Genomic DNA, 16,404 nt, shown 5'->3' on the forward strand with positions numbered 1-16,404 from the left:
CATCTGGGGAACATTTTCAGGCCCCTCAGAAGTGCTGATGTAGCATAATTGAAGATATTTATGTGCTCTTGCTGTTTGCTACTGCTGATGGGACTTGGCTGCAGGAACCGTGCTGGTCCTGTCGTGGTGGCTGCAAGGGGGGAGCTGGGGTGGGCTGGCCAACCATCCTTCATCACTTCCCTTCCTTAACGATTGCCAAGGAAGGTTTGGCAGTGCTTGCTCTCTGGAGCATCTTCTCATTTTAGCCTGCCCATCCTGCCGCGTGCATTAACAGAGCTGGGGAAGGCAAAGTTCATCAACATTAACTAGAAATCCCATCACTTCCCGCAATTCCTTGGCAGGTGACGGCACTGCTGTGCGACAGCGGGACGGGATACAAACCTGCAGGCATTTAAGAAGCAGGTTCTACTCTCCTCTTTTAACCTTGGTTCCTGCCCCTGACATTTCCTAAGTAGTTATCTTTCTTCATTTAATTACAGGGAGAATTTATACAGTTTTAGCAGGGGAATGAATCAGCTTTTGTATAAAAAAGAAATATAAATAATGCAGATGTACATTTGTATTTTCTGACTCGGTTCCCCACTTGTTCTCATCCCAACATTGTCCTTCAGCTATAGCTCTTCTCCTTCCCTCCCGATCACCTCCCTTCATAGAATCATAGAATGGTTTGGGTTGGAAGGGACCTTAAAGATCATCAAGTTCCAACCCCCCTGCCCTGGGCAGGGACACCTCCCACCAGACCAGGTTGCTCCAAGCCCCCTCCAACCTGGCCTTGAACCCCTCCAGGGATGGGGCAGCCACAGCTTCTCTGGGCAACCTGGGCCAGGCTCTCACCACCCTCAGAGTGAAAAATTTCTTCTCAATATCTCATCCCAATCTCCCCTCTTCCTGTTTGAAACCATTACCCCTTGTCCTATCGCTCCACTCCCTGATAAAGAGTCCCTCTCCATGTGTGTTTATACAACAGATAATATCCATTCCTTGCCTTTGCTGAGCAAGGCTAAATAAGCCAGTTTGCAGTGACATTAATAATTGTAAAATTATGTATTTTGACAACTTTTTCAGCTCATTGCTAAAAAGGAAGAAAATTGGGCCATGTTGGCAATTGGTGTAACGGAGCTAGAAGATACACCTGGGAGCTCGGAGCCCTTTGGGTACACCTTAAATCATAGGGAAGTTTTTAAAGTTTGGCGCTGTGTAGATGTTGAATATCGAACGACCGTGTTTTTCAGCCCTTTAATCTTTTCATTTATTTTATTCTGTACCACTTAGGTTCTTGCAACATGGTGATGGGAAGGAAAAGCTAAGTCTCACCTGAAGATCCGTTATTACTTTCTGAACCTTGTCCCTACTGGATTCAAGTTACGGGATGTATTCAAAGTTCAAGAACTGCTGTTCTGAATTAGGCCCACGTGCAGTAAGGAGCATAGTTTTTTTAAAAAGTATTTTAAATAGCTGTCTTTGAGCAGATGAGAACAGCTTTGGAAATATTAGCAGGCTGATGATGTCAGCCCCTTAAAGGTGCTTCTGTTTCTTCTGCCAGGGCGGCTGTTCCACAGCTTTTCACACAGAATCACAGAATGCTATGGGGTTGGAAGGGACCTCTGGAGATCATCTAGTCCAACCCCCTGCCAGAGCAGGGCCACCCAGAGTAGGTTGCACAGGAATGTGTCCAGGCATGTTTTGAATGTCTCCAGAGAAGGAGACTTCACCACCTCTCTGGGCAGCCTCTTCCAGGGCTCTGCCACCCTCACAGGAAAGAGGTTCCTCCTCGTGTTTAGGTGGAACTTCTTATGTTCAAGTCTGTGCCCAAGTTCAGTGTAACGTGGAGAAATGCCCAAGGTCAGGGAGGCGAGTCGGTGCTGGAGATGAGCACCCATGTTTCCTGCACCCGTGTTTGTGGTCGTTCCTCCGAAATCACAGGTGCTGCTGCTGGGGCAGGATCTTGAAATGGTACCTGTAGTTGGGATGTCTCAGATCAGCTGCCCAAGGGCCTTGATGAGATCTCTCAAACCCTTAGGCAGCCTTTGCTTCCTCTCCAATACCAAAGATACTCTTTTCCCTGGCGATCAAAGGCAAGAAACCATTCAGATCTAAAGTTGAGGAGGAAAGCTAGCATTAAAGAGGAAAAGGAACAGTTGCGCTGTCTAATTTTAGAAAATCTGCTGTAGATGCTTTCTTCCATGTTCTGGGCAAAAATATGCTGAGGTTTCCAAACTTCTCCCAGCACAGATCAGAGAGGGGCAGGATAACTCATTTAGTATTGTCTATTCTGATCATTAAATCGAAATAAAACCCTACAGGCTGACAAATTAATCGTTTTGCTACTGTCATAATGAGCCACTTTTTCATTTGCTACTAATTGGATATTAACTGATTGGCATATTAGCTACTTAAATGTTGCCTGATGCCCTACCTGTACCCAGGAAAAGCTCTTTTACTCGTTTCCTTATAGCCTCCTGTGAACTAATGTACATAAAAGGTCCTGAGAGTCATCTGTTTGAACAGATGTTGCCTTTATAATGATTTACTGCAGCAATATACCGAGGGTTTTAATCTCTTACGGGCTGCGCACGGTGTGTTTAATGGAACGATTTTGGGTGTGTAAAGATGACTTGCATTTTGTGACAGGAGAAGCTTGGCGTGACGTGAAATCCACCCGTCGGCGAGGGACGAAGGTAAGGCTTTGTCGCTCGTTAATTGTCTGTTATAACCTTCAAGCAGAAGTGGATTTTGTGCTATTTATGAGTTCTCCAAAAAGTGTCTTGTACCTTCCCCCAGAGCAACGGGCGTAAAGAGGTGTCTTTTGAAGGGTTATCCCACACCCTGGCCATGGGTCCCGTGTCCCTTGGTCGCACTGGGCCCAGGGCGCAGCAAATAAGGAGGAAACATTTATGTCATTTAACGCGTTTCTTCCCTCGAAGTACCAGCTTACGGAGTTCAGGGACTGAGGAAATTTAAGACTCCAAGAGGGACTGAACTGGAGGCGGAGTTTGGAGCAGAGGCGCGGTGAGAAATGCCGGGTGCTGGGGAGGGACACCCCCCCACACACCCCCCCCCGGTGCGTGCCCGGACCCCAGACCCCCGGGCACTGAAGCTTCAGGTCAGTGACCGCGGGAGGGGGACGACGACTGTATTTTCTGGACGAGGAGGCAGACGCGCTGGGGAACCAAAGGGCCGGCAGTGCCTCAAAACCTTTTTTTTTTTTTTTTTTAATTTATTTTTATTTATTTTTATTTTTTCCCCACGATTTTCCACCGTTCTGCACCGGTAGCGCCGGGAAGGGCGGGGCGGGACAAAGAAGATGGAGGGCAGCGCCTCTTCCCAGCGCACCCGGGCAGCTCGCAGCCCCGCCGGGGGTGTGTGTGTGTGTCTGAAAGCGGGGGGCCGCAGCCTGTCCCCCCCCCCCTCCGGCCCCCCCGCCCCTTCATCCGCGGCTGCCGCCTCCCCTCCCCTCCCGCCGCCCGAACGGCGCGGCAGCTCCGTTAACCCGCCGGTTTGCGGCAGCCTGGGCGGGGGAACGGGCGGCGGCTGGGGTGGAGCCGGGGGGGGGAGGCGGATCGAGGGGATCCGATCCGAGGCACCGGGCGGGTGTGTGTGTGGCGGGGGGGGGTCGACACGACCCGAGGCACCGGGAGCGGCCCGGGGGCGGCGCCCGGTTCCCCCCCCCGCTTCCCGCGCTGCAGGACCCGCCGCACTGACGTCTCCACTGCGCCACTTTGCATATCACCCCTTTCTCCTCTTCCCATTGGACGGCGGCCGCCTCTGATTTGCATCCCCCTAGCCGCTCGGCCAATAGCGCCCCGAGCTGCGCCCCTCCCTCCACCCTCCGGCGGGGAGCGGGAAGGGCGCGGCCGGGTTGGCGCATGCGCAGCTGGAGCCCCGCTCCGCCGCCGCCGCTGTTGTTGGTGGCGGCGCTCGCCCCCTCCCTGCGCGGCCGGGCCGGGCTGGGCTGGGCTAGGCTGGGCTGGGCTGGGCTAGCAAAGCTGGGATGGGCTAGCGAGGCTGGGCTAGGCTGGGCTGTGCGGGGCTGGGCTGGGCTCCGGGCAGAGGGAAGAAAGGGAGACGCGCAGGGGTGGCTGCTTCTCCCCTTCCTGCCATTGCGGAGAGCAGGGATCGCCCTCCCCGGCGGACCCCCCGCTCCCCTCCCTTGTGATCGCATTGATTTGGGCTTGAGGGATTTATTTTTATTCTAATTTGTTATTTTTTTTTAATTATTATTATTTTTTTTTTTTTTTTCCGGTGGAGGGGAGGTCGGGAGCAGTCGCTGCACGGGAGACAATAGCGATACAGCAGCCGCCCCGCTTCTCCGAGATAAATTAAATATATATATATCCATATTATTAAACAAATAAATTGGGGAGTGGTTTCCCAAGATGTCGTATCAGGGGAAGAAAAATATTCCGCGGATCACGGTGAGTTGGGTGCGCGGGGATGGGGGCGGGGGAGGGGCGCGGGGATTAAGCCCTTTGTGTGCGCGGGGGGTTGCGGCAGGATAATGAGATCAGGGGCTAATGGCGCCGGGTGTGTGTGTGTGTGTGTGTATATATATGTGTGTGTGTGTGCCATCCCGACGGGAGAGCAGCGGGGGAGATGGAGACACCCCCCCCTCCAGCCCGGCAAAGGGCGGCTCCGGGGGCGGGCGAGGGGGGGGGGGGTGGCGATCGGAGCCCCCTGTCCCGCCGGGATGGAGATGGGTATGGGGAGATGGAGATGGGGATGGGGAGATGGAGATGGGGATGGGAATGGAGCAAGATTTCCTTTTCTTCCCCAAGAAGCTTCTCGCGAGGCGCAGGTTTGGGATCGGCTCCGCGGTGCCATCCTGGGGGAAAAGGGAAGGAGCCGTTATACACCCCCCCCCCCCCCCTTCCAAACCCTTCCCCTCCCGGTATTCCTGAGGGTGGGAGCCATTTAGGGCAGGTATCGCAGGTCCGAGGATGCCAACTTTCCGTTACGCAAGGCGAGGCAGCCGCATCTAACGGACCGGTAACGGCCCTGCCGGGGGGGGGTGTGTGTGTGTGAGGAGAAGGGGAGGGGGGGGTTGACACCCAGTTTTTCATCGTTGGCCCCCACCGACACACCCAGCCCGGGGTCCTCCGGGATGGAGTCTGGCAGGGTGACAGTCACCTTTTAAACCATGTTTAGGAAACGCAGGGAATGCACAAAACTGGTATGTGATAAATGGAGCATCCTTTTTGGTTTTTTATTTATTTTTATTTTTTTTGGGGGGGGGGGGGGGGGGAGGTGTATAGTTGACCTCCAAGAGCCCACTGGCGGGGAGTTAAAAAGGGTGCCGGGGGTTTAAATAACGCTGAAGGTTACTGCTGAATCGCTGTCACGGGCCAAAAGTAGCGTGACGCATTTTCCTTATGACCGAAGGCTCTTGATTTCTGTTGCGTGCCCCCCCCCGCGGTTCCCGTGTAAAGATAAGGGACAGGGGGGGGGAAAAAAAAAAAAAAAAATCAGATTCTGGTCTTATTTGCTGTTGCATAAACCTGGCGTTGATCTGCTGAGGCCGATGCCTGAAGGAGGGGGATAATCGATGCCTAGCTGTGCTGCTCTGACGGCACGGGGGGGTGAGCGTGTGCGGAATCGGTGGCAGGGCCCTCGCAGGGTTGCAGACTGCGTGCGCTTTTGTCTCCGAGGTGGATCCGCACTGATTTCCGAGCCCACCGTTCAGCCGCTGCGGGAGACCTGTTTATTAGCAGAAGCATTCACAGCATCATTAAAACGGTCCAGGCTGCGTTTTTATTGGTCGCTCTCTCTATATATATATTTTTTTTTTTTTTTCCTTATTGCTGCCCAGCACGTTCGGGCTTGGGCTGCCAGTGACAGCGATGGCCAAACTAGCCCCTTTCGATAGTAGCCGGCCTTTTTAATAGCAGAAGGCGTTTGCACTAGAGGTGGGCATAAATACTGCAGTGTTTCTGGGAGCGGTAAACACGTCGGACAGTTTGCTGGAGAGGCTGGCATTGAAAAGACGAGGGGGGTTTTCACGCCCCGAATTAATTCATTCAGGCTTATTGGAAATTCGCCGCAGATCCTAAATTTAAATCTTGGGGGTTTCTTTCTTTGTTTTTTAAAATTGGTGGCGTTGGTCAGGGAAACTCTCCATTGCAGCAGTAGGAGGAAGGAGAAGGGAGAAAAAAAAAAAAAAAAAAGGGAGGGGTAAGGAGAGGGCACTTCACATCTCATAGATGTTTTAGCAGTTATACAATATGATGGTGTAAAGCAGCAGCTGATGGAATTCACGTAACCCTTTTGGCGTTAAAAGAGCCGTGTCAGCTTGTGCCAGTTGAGAAGGGGGTGCTCCAACTCTTTGGTTTTATTACAAGCTCTTCGGGAAAATGCCTGATTCTTCTGGTGGACCAGCAGAGTCCCAGCTGGAAATAAGGGCCCTGAGCAACGCTGTCGCCGTCCTGTACGTATTTGTGTAAGTTCAAGGCACCACCAAGTTAAAGCCCTGCTTCCTACCCCTTCTTGGATTCGGTGTGTGGCTTCACCAGCCTGGCTTTGCTGGGCTGGTACGGCTTTGTTCTCGTAGAAGGACGTTTTGGGGAGGAGAAAAGAGCATCAGAGTAAGTATAAGTGCAGATGGAAGGGCCACGGTGTCGTTCGGACTGAACGCCGCATAACGCGTGTGTGCCTTGCCTTAAATATAGGCATCTGTGATGGAGGGAACGAAGGAACCAGAGGGAGAGAGCAGTCGCTTTTAACTCTCCTCCCCGTCCGCCCCTCTGCAGGCTGTTTTGCTCCTGGTTAGGACTACTGCAAAAAAAAAAAAGAAAAAAAAAAAAAAAAAAAGATAAATTTGGTTTTGACCTAAAATCTCGCAAAAGCGAGCTGTAGCCTGGGCTGCGCTAAAAGCGCATCGCCTCGCCTTATAATTGCCTTTCTGTTCCTGCCAAACTCTCTTCTAATTGGAGGGGCATTTTAATAGCGGCTCTTTAAATCCTTCTCTTAAGCACATATTAGCAAATTAAGTTTATTTCCATCTGATTATGCTCTGGAAAGGCAGTAAAAGTATCCGCTGCACCGAAACATCACTAAGTTGGACAAAATGAGGCTGTTTGTGTTGTGTAACCCCTGGCAACAGACTTTTGGTCCATTTCCCTGACAGCAGTTGACTCACAGTTGGCCAAGTGGTGACTCCAGTGTGTGGGCGCGTATAGGAAATTTTGCATATGACCAAGGCAGAAGATAAAAAAAAAAAAAAATAGAGATGTGGCTGTTAGGCATCCCTTCGAAGTATTATTTAATGCTTTTGCTGCAGGTGATGGTGGCAGGACTGCAGGTAGGAGCGAAGCTGCCAAGTAGACAAGCCCGCTGGAACCCAACTCTTTTTCCATTCTGCTTTTTTTTTTTTGGGGGGGGGATCATTAGTGTGATGAAAGGACTTGCGGATGAAATAAAATATTTTATCTTTCCAGTTGAAAGTGCAGCAGTTGACTTGTGTTTTGACGTGCACTTCTGAATAATGCAGAGGTTGTTTCCGTCCCTTTTATCTCCGAAGTGACACTGCAGACTGTCAGCTTTCTTACAGAAATAATTATGTATTATCGTATGCTTCTTTGTTGCAGAGCGATCGTCTTCTGATCAAAGGTGGTAAAATAGTTAATGACGACCAGTCTTTCTATGCAGACATTTACATGGAAGATGGGTTGATAAAGTAAGTGAAGCCTGATGCCGTGTTATGATTGGAAATGTACAGAAATGTTCTGCAGATTAGCAAGGAATAACTTAGTCTGAGAGAGCTGTATTAGATTGCGGTGAAAAATGAATATTTCACAAATATATCCTGGTGTTTGATGGAGGAACTTTAAAAGCCAGGTGTTGAATTAAATAAACAAATGGGCCCCAACCCCTCTGTTATTAAAGCGTGGGTCAAAGGGGGTGCTTACATGTGCTTAATTTTAGGCACGTGAATAGCCCCATGCTGAGATGACACATGTGTTTGAAGTTATCCGTGTTGTAGCATTTTACTGAGTTATGACTTAAGGTATTTTGAATCCAGAGATCAGCATCCTAATGCAGTTAATTCTGCTTTAGGGCGGGAGGCTGGACTTAGGTGACCTCTTGAGATCTCTCGCAGCGCTGTCTTCGATGATTCTGTGCTGCAAGGATCAATCCAAACCCCCTTGAAGTTAAAAATGATCCTGTAGTTTAAGGATTGAGGTTCAGCCCTCTTTTTGTGTTTTCAGTCTCGAAACATGCGTTTCTGGCACGTTAAATATATTACAGATTTCTTTGGAAAATGACTCTTAGGAAAAAATGGACGAGCCAGAGGTTACAAACAAGGAATTTTCCTGTTCTGGCTAAACGGTCAGCACATGTGCTTTGGTAATCAAGGTTAAAAGTTAAAGGAGCCAGCCAAAGACAGCTAATTAATTGCAATGTGTCATCTGCTGTTGCGCTTTTAAAAATACATCTGCAAAGAGCTAGACTGGAGAGACCTTTAAGGGTCTCATCAGGAATCTGGTAACCGGTATCTGCCGAGTTTATGTTTGTGCAGAGACTACATAATATTTAGGCATGAAAGAGAAGTAGACAATAGAGAGGCAGAAGTTCTTCCAGTGCTCCCAAAACGGTACAAATATCCAAATTATCGTTAGAGAGCTGCAGTCAGGAGTGGAACTGCCACTTGGCAGCCCCAGTCCAGTCCCAGTAAAGCCGCTCGCAAGCTCTTGCTGTGTTTGCTGTAGCCATCATCTGATGATCTGCACGGTCCCTTCTCCGGCTCCCTGCTGGTGTGGCTCCCTCTTTTCCTTCCTGTTAAGGCTGATATTGCCCCCAGGTCCTGAAGTAATTGCACACTTTGCTCTCAATTACGCAGCTGCTTCAAGGGGAGGAATAAAATATTATCAGCTCTGTGTGCTCATCCTGTACGTTGCTTTATATGGAAAAAGAAAACACTGGGCAGGTGAAATAGCACAAGGGTATATGTTTACAGGCTGTTTGCCTTCTGTGTGTCTGACCTGCTGTTTGAAACCTGTTTACCCAGGCAAATAGGAGAGAACCTGATTGTGCCAGGAGGAGTGAAAACCATTGAAGCCCATGGCAGGATGGTGATTCCCGGAGGGATTGACGTTCACACCCGCTTCCAGATGCCGGAGCAGGGGATGACATCTGCTGATGACTTCTTCCAAGGGACCAAGGCTGCCCTGGCTGGGGGCACCACCATGATCAGTAAGCTGGCTGGTTTTCCTCTTCCAGAAAGCTCTACTTCTCTCCTTCTTGGATAAATACAGAAACTGTGGGCTGTGTAACTCAGGTGATATTTTGGGCCAGGTACCAGCAGCGGGTGGGTTTCTGATGTCTGTCCAGGTTGCTGAGAAAAGCCTGTGTAGGGGTGGGAAAAGAGGTGGAAAAGCAAGACCCCAGGATGTCCACATCTTGCGGCTGTTGGTCATTTCACTCGTCTCCTCTGTTGGCAGGGTTTGCCTTGCTACTTGTGTGACTTTGGCAGGTTCTTGGGTCTGCTCCTGCTGAAACCAGTGTCACTTTGACCTCTGGCTCCAGTATGTGTAGCAGATTCTCCGAATTCCTGTGCCTCGGTTCCTTTCTCCATGATGTCTATGGATAGATGTCCATCATAGGGTCCACGCCCAGAAGCTTGGTGCCAGTGTACTATGTGTCTTTGAAAACTGGGCCAGTTATTTAAGGATTTGCACATGCCCACTTACGTATGCAGCTTTAGCACCAGGACTTCTGTTAGCGTTGTTTCTTTTTTGCTCATATCCTCTTGTGGAGGAAGAGAGAAATCGGGAAATGAAAATATCTCAAAATAAAAAGACAGACAGACTGACTGTTGTGCAGACACCAGGATCAGACGCTTGTGGTGTTCCCCTCGGGCTCTAAAATGCCTCATGAGTGACTTCCAGGCTATCTGTCCCCGCTTGTGTTGGCTACAGATGCTTGGCTTGTCAGAGCCAGGACCTTAAAACTCCATCAGTGAGTCGTTGTTAACCTTGTTTCAGCTAGAGAAAAAAAATAAAAGCCTCTACGGCAGTGCAGCCCGTCACGTGTAAACTGTACCGCGGCACCCTGGAGTCTGTTGCCGCATACGGGATAAAGGATAAAGGTGTAAAGTGATACAATATCTGAGCATCTTGCATTCTTTCGTGTTCTGGGAGGTGCTGCCATTTCACAGGAGGGGAGTTTAGGTACAGAGAAATCAAAGAGTGTGGTTCAGAACAGGTTCTAGTGTCTATTGTCCGATCAGCGGGTATAGAGAGATCTTGGGCACAGCCAGGAATCCTCCTCACCCTCCTCAGTTCAAACCTGGCTCCTTATGGAGTAGAACACCCTCATCCCTCAGAAGATGGTTGTGAGCGATCTTTGATCCCTGCCCTGGTGGCTGGACTCGGATTGATTGATGCAGAGGTTGGGAGTAGGAGCCAGTGGTCCCAACACAGCTCGACTGTCTGTCTTTCAGAAGCAAATCTTCTTCTGGGTCTGGACCTTGCAAAGAGGTGGTGTCTGGCCTATGAACTTGGTCTTATGCTTCAAATAAGTAACCTTAAAATAACCCGGGAAATTATTTTTCATAATGTTATCACTTTAGAGTATGAGCTTTGTGTATGAAGATAACCTCACACAGAACGTGAGTGGGAGGGGAGCTGTGGATGCTCTCATTGTGCATACTAATAGCCAGTTTTTCTTCAAGTCTTTGCTGTCGATTTAAATTAATAACACCGAAATGGTATTTTCTTTTCAGCTTCAGTTCATTGACTTTGTTTCGTTGGCTGTTCCTTTGTTAGTAGTACACCTGGTTCACACTTGAATTATCATTTTGTTCTTCCTTGTTAAGTTGAATTAGATCAAAATAGCATTCTCTGTCGTCTGCATCTGAGTTTTTACCAGCATTATTTCCTCCCGTGGCACTTTTTAAAACATTTTAAGCAGAAATTGCTTAGGCAAAATTTTCTGAAGTAGCCCTTTACTTTGGTTGCCCAATTTTACCCACGCAAAGCCTCAAACTTCAGGAATGTTTGGACTTTTCTGTATATGCGTGCGTACATATTGCCTTTATGAGTGTAGTATCTGAATGTCTCACTAATGGTGTTTGTAACTCGTCTCTGAGTTAGGGAAGGTGGAGGAGACTTCTCCATTTTACAACTTCTCGTTTTACAGCTGTGAAAAATTAGCACAATGTAGATTATCACCATGGGCAACCATGTAGAGGAGGCTGGTGGCCAACCTTGACCTTACTGCCTTCCTCAGTGTCTCGGGCTAGGGTACCGAAATATAACCATCATCTCTGAACAAAAAACCATCTTCCTAAAGCATAGTATCAGGGACTGCTTAGGATGATGGAGAGACCTTTCTGATGGGCAGGTATCAGCTGAACAGTGGAAAACAGGATAAATAATCCAAGTAGACTTCAAAGCTTTGGAGACTCTGCTCTGTGTCAGCTCAGCTGTTCTCTTCTTAGAAAAATTATACCATTTGCAAAAATGTTTTTCCACAAGGAAGCATCCAGAGCTGCCCTCCTCAGTCTGCTCTTGGTGGGTGGCCTCTGGTTTTTCCCGAAGCAGGTGGGAGTCCTGGTTGATTGCAGCATTTTTTCTTTTATGATAAATAGGACAACGTTTAGAGAACTAGATTCCTAATACTACAAACAAATTGCAGCCTGAAAATGACACGCTGATGTTTATGTCATTGTATATTTTAAAGATACTGTGCCTGGGACTTGTCAAAAGAGAATGTGCTTCTCTCGTGGAAACGTGTCCAGATGTGCGCCTCCGTTCTTCGGGCTCTTTTGGAAAAGCCAGCCTCGTGGATGTGAGCTTTGTCACAAAACACATCCATGTTTCTTCATTTGTGGTTTAAGAAAACGCTGTATTATTTATTTACAAATACCTTCACTCCATCTGTTTCCCTCTTTTATACGTAGCCCTCATTTTGTGCAAGAAAACAGGTTAGTCTGCTTCATGCTTCGGTTTGTTTCACATTTTCATGCAGGGGGGAGCTTTAAGGCTCTTTGCAGTCATTATTGGGAACTACTTGTTTTCTGTACATTTTTCAGTGAAATTAAAACAAGAATCTTGGACAGGTTTCTATGGACTGTCGGTTTTATAAAAACTGTGGGTGAAATCCTGGCTTCGGCGAGGTAACGGAGAGTCCTGTCGCTGGCCCCAGCCGTGCCAGGAGTTCACCCTGTACGTCCAGGTTGGTTTCAGTGAACTTCATTTTCAGCTGGGATCAAATTCAGGGTTTGTTCCTTTAATTCTCTTGGCAAACGCATCCCCGGGGTAGCACACAGGAGTTCAGGAATGTAACCTATTGTTTCCAAGCCCTGTTCTCGTTGACTTCCGTTCCCCTCTAAAGTAAATTCATTCCTACGGCACCAGAGATAGGAGAATCCCACTCCCAAACGGAGCAGCCCCGTTTTCTGTGTGGCACCAGGGGAGATTTATCCCGGTGAGAAACAGATCCAGGCTCCAACCCAGCCCTTCCCAACTCGTCCCCCGGTCAGCTGGGATGGGGAGAGTGGCTGGTGGCGGTGATCTGAACTGATGATGTGAATTAATGATGTGAATTATCCCTTTTCTGCTCTCATCCCCTGTGTTCCCGGAGGGTTCCCCAGCCCTTGCTTTCCTGAGCCCTGCCCCAGGTTGCTTCCCTCTGGAGTTAGGGCTGATTTCTTTTTCCAACCACTCCTTCCGCGGAGCCCATCTGAACAGGAATTCCAGCTATGATCCTTCTGTCTCTACCCGCTCCAGTGCCAAAGGCAGGGCTCCAGCTGACTTTGCTAACGTATGAAAAAAAATAGAGTTGTTTTTGCTGTGCAGAGCTGCTGAGAGGTGAAATGACCTACTCTGATATGATTTTCTGAAACCTCCATTTGCACGACCCTTTCCCTGTCCCTACCTTAAAACACTAATAGTGTGGGTGTGTCAGCCGAGGGCGAACAGCCCTGCGCGTGTTTTAGGATAACGTTACTCTTAGAAAAAACTTGGATTATCGCCCATTTAAAATGTCGGAATGCAGTGTTTAGGCATTAAGTTGAAGGGAGGATCCAGGATGAGTTTGTAGGAGAGAGGAATAATAGATAGGCTCCAGCTAGTTCAGGGTAGCTTCCCTAAGCTCTCCCATATTCCATGGAAAGAGAAGAGTCCTGGAGTTTTGGAAAAGGACTCATTCTGAAGTTACCCTTTACAAGAGGCTCGCTCTCATCCATGGAGCCTGCGAAGCTCAAAGTTTTGTTGAGCTAAAGATGGTTTTTTTGAGACCTTACCGCCCCAATTTGAGATAGGCTGATGCCCTGGGATATAAAACAGTTCCCGGAGCTATTAGGGAAGGAAGATATCACTGCTGAGAACAGGGTGGCCTCTGCAAATCTTGTGATGGTTTGATCGCTTATTAACTGTGATGGGTGAAATCCCCATCAAAATCGATGGGAAAACTCCCCCTGATTTCCATGGAGGCAGGATTGCCTTTCTCTGCGCCTAGTCCTTCAGGAAGGATGAAGCTAAGCTGAGTGTATTTACCGACTCTCTGATCCTCTGGCCTGTTTAATGTCCTAATGAGAACTGCATCTATCCAGGGCAGCTCCCACACACATTTCAGCCCCTCCTCCCAAAGACTCTGCTTCTTCCTGGGTATCTGCTGTCCTTGAGCGAAATTGCCTGCTGACATTGCCTGTGTTGACTCAGTCAACCACTGTTATAATCATAGAGAGAAATTACAGTGAGAGAAATTATAGCTCTTTCTGGCTTGCTGACTTGGAAGCCAGCTGCCTTTTGAACTTGGCTAGCAGTTATCCTAATAACACGGAGAAGGTTCGCTAGGGATATATGAGCCTTTGTATCTTGGGAGGTTGAGAAAATGAAGGGGAACTTCACATGGGCTGCGGGCTGCTTCCTAATGCTTTACCCCGCTATTAAAGAGAGCTCGTGTGCAGGATGGCGGAGGGTTTCAGGAGCGTGTTGGCTGCTCAGCTACAATCAAATTTATACTGAGGTGACACCAGATCTCCTAGGTCATCCTGAAGATCACCGCCTTGATAGAAGGAAACGTTTCCAGTCTAGCATTTCCTCGCCTCTTGGTTTTTGAACTGAACGTGACTTGAACATAGGAAGTTCCATCTAAACACGAGGAGGAACCTCTTTCCTGTGAGGGTGGCAGAGCCCTGGAAGAGGCTGCCCAGAGAGGTGGTGGGGTCTCTGTCTCTGGAGACATTCAAAACCTGCTTGGACCCATTCCTGTGGGACCTGCTCTGGGTGGACCTGCTCTGGCAGGGGGTTGAACTAGATGATCTCCAGAGGTTCCTTCCAACCCGATGTGATTCTCTGAGAGAATGGAGCTACCCCAAAGGTGATCAGTCTATGTCAAAACAGCCTAGAGTAAGGTTTAGTGCTCCGGGCCAAGGACAACTTGTCATGGGATGGGGTTTAGACCCACCAGTGAAGACTAGATCATGTTGTACCCTACTGTGTGTGCGGCTGGTTTTTGTTATCAGGGTCGGTCCTATCCTGGAAGAGAGCAAGAGTCTGAATGGTGGGCGAAGGAGAAGGATGGAAACGGAGACGCAGGAGGAGGTGGCACAGCAGTGGTTGTGCAGTAACTCAGGGCCAAGCTGGGAGTATAAAACCGAGCGTTTTGAGTCCCAGGGCAGTGACCGTGGAGCTGCAGCGTCTCACCGAGCCTCTGTGTACACAGCACTGCTTTGTTCCCCAGGCACCAGCCCGAATCCTGTTTCTTTTTGCACCCAGCAGCAGAGATAAAAGAGGAACTGTGCGGCTGGGGACTAGCGCTGGACGAGCTGCCTTGGGCTTGTTTCGCTTTCCAGCAGCTGGCAGGCGTTCTTCTGCAGCAGAGAAATCTTATAATTCTCTAGAAATGTAATGAAAACGTCCACTTGCTTGTATAAAAGATTATTGGTGATTTATATGGGTAGAGGCTTCCCTGATCTCTGCTATTAAGATAATGACAGTGCCACACAGGGGTGCAGAGTCCCTCCAGCCCCTTCTCTCCTCTCCCCAGCTCCCTTCGGTGCTTTTCCATCCCCCCCCCCTCCACCTCGACTCTCCGGCCTCCGCACGGATTCACGCTAAACCTTGTTCGCTTCGCTGACTCCCGGCTTCCCGCTGGCCCGTGCGTGGCTTTCATTCAGAGCGGGCTTAAAACCGTTAATGAGAAAGTCGCTCTGCACAGAGAGATGGGCACTCCCCCGTCGCGAGCTACTCTTCTCCAGCTTTTAAACCCCTCTAAGTCCATTAGGCATCTCTGCCTGCAGCGGGGCGTGCGGCGGCGGGGACCACAGCCTGCCTGGCCGGGGCTCCGCTTCCAGCCCTGGTGGCTTTTGGATGGGATGGCCCCTGTTGTCCTGGTGGGGCTTCCAAAGGGGTCTCGCTGGAAGGGAATCTGCCAAGCCCTTGATGTCTGCTGCCAGTTAGCACACAAGGAAGCAGCTGTTCCGTCCTCACCATGCTTTGTGTGTTACTGTCTGCGTTTTATCGTTTTATTTCTTATTTTTTTTTTCCCCTTTGGGCTGCAGCTATTGTTTGTCATCTCTTCGCCGCTGAGAGAATAGGCTCCTGCGAGGAACAAATGAGGGCTTTAGGAGCTGTGGAGCTTTGCCTGAGGTTATCGAGGAGGCTCGTGGTGTGATAGTGTCTTTAACCCTGGCTGTCAGCTATTCAGGCTGGTGTCTCTGCCTCCCAGCTGGGCTGTCTGTCCTCCTCCGTGCTGAAGGGTGAACTCAGCAGTATCTGCTTTTGGGCTGGAGTCCCGTGAAACCACTGCAGTCCAGTGTGTCTTTGTGTGTAAGTCAATTAGTAGATATTTTTTCCTCTATTTTTCCCGTCTTCTGCCTTCCTCAGAGCTGCTCTGGATCCTGACCCTCGCTCCTCTCCCAACCTTCTGCCTCTGTGGCAACACTGGTTATTATTTTTAACGAGCAGGTGACCTCCGCTCCTGTTTTGCCCCATTGTGCTCTGGACCTGCTCCACCTCCTCATGGCGGAGGAAGGAGAGGATGGAGACTGTCCCACGCGTGCTGGAGCCTGGAGATTCTGATTTAGTTACGAACAAATGAACGTTGAAACGGCAACGCCACTGACACTGCAGCCGCCTTCCTGCAGATGTGACTGACCTAGATTTTTCCATGCATCCAAACAGAGGGATTTGGCACTCGCTTAGGAGAAATAACCAGCGTTGTCTGTTTATGCAATAGCGCTTAATCCCTCTTATTCCATGTAATGGTTGGGATCAGTAGCGCTGCTTTCCCACTGCGTGGAGAAGAGTTCACGTTCTTTTGTTTGAAGAGCTGCTTTTCGAATGCTTTTCTTGCTTTCACGTGTCCAGTGCTCTCATCCCCGAGTCCCGTGCCTTAGGGATGGCATGCAGGAGAAGTAAAGAGCTAACGGATATCACCAATGTGTTTTCTCTTACACAGCCC

The 16,404-nt window shown here is 49.4% G+C and overlaps 1 protein-coding gene across 2 annotated transcripts in view; it reads left to right on the plus strand.

The window, feature by feature from the left end:
• The window catches only part of DPYSL2 (dihydropyrimidinase like 2), a 57,861-nt gene that overhangs the window by 7,428 nt on the left and 34,029 nt on the right, over positions 1–16,404 (plus strand). Inside the window, exons 1-3 of one of the 2 annotated variants that reach the window (XM_074164224.1) lie at positions 4,018–4,415; positions 7,581–7,669; positions 9,002–9,186. In XM_074164224.1, the coding sequence (XP_074020325.1) occupies positions 4,377–4,415; positions 7,581–7,669; positions 9,002–9,186 (313 nt within the window). In that variant the 5' untranslated portion in view covers positions 4,018–4,376. Of the gene's footprint in view, positions 1–4,017; positions 4,416–7,580; positions 7,670–9,001; positions 9,187–16,404 lie in introns of those variants that run through there. The other variant, XM_074164223.1, reaches the window with a different exon arrangement.

Source organism: Numenius arquata, chromosome 26, assembly GCF_964106895.1.
Source record: "Numenius arquata chromosome 26, bNumArq3.hap1.1, whole genome shotgun sequence".
Taxonomy (NCBI): Eukaryota; Metazoa; Chordata; class Aves; order Charadriiformes; family Scolopacidae; genus Numenius; species Numenius arquata.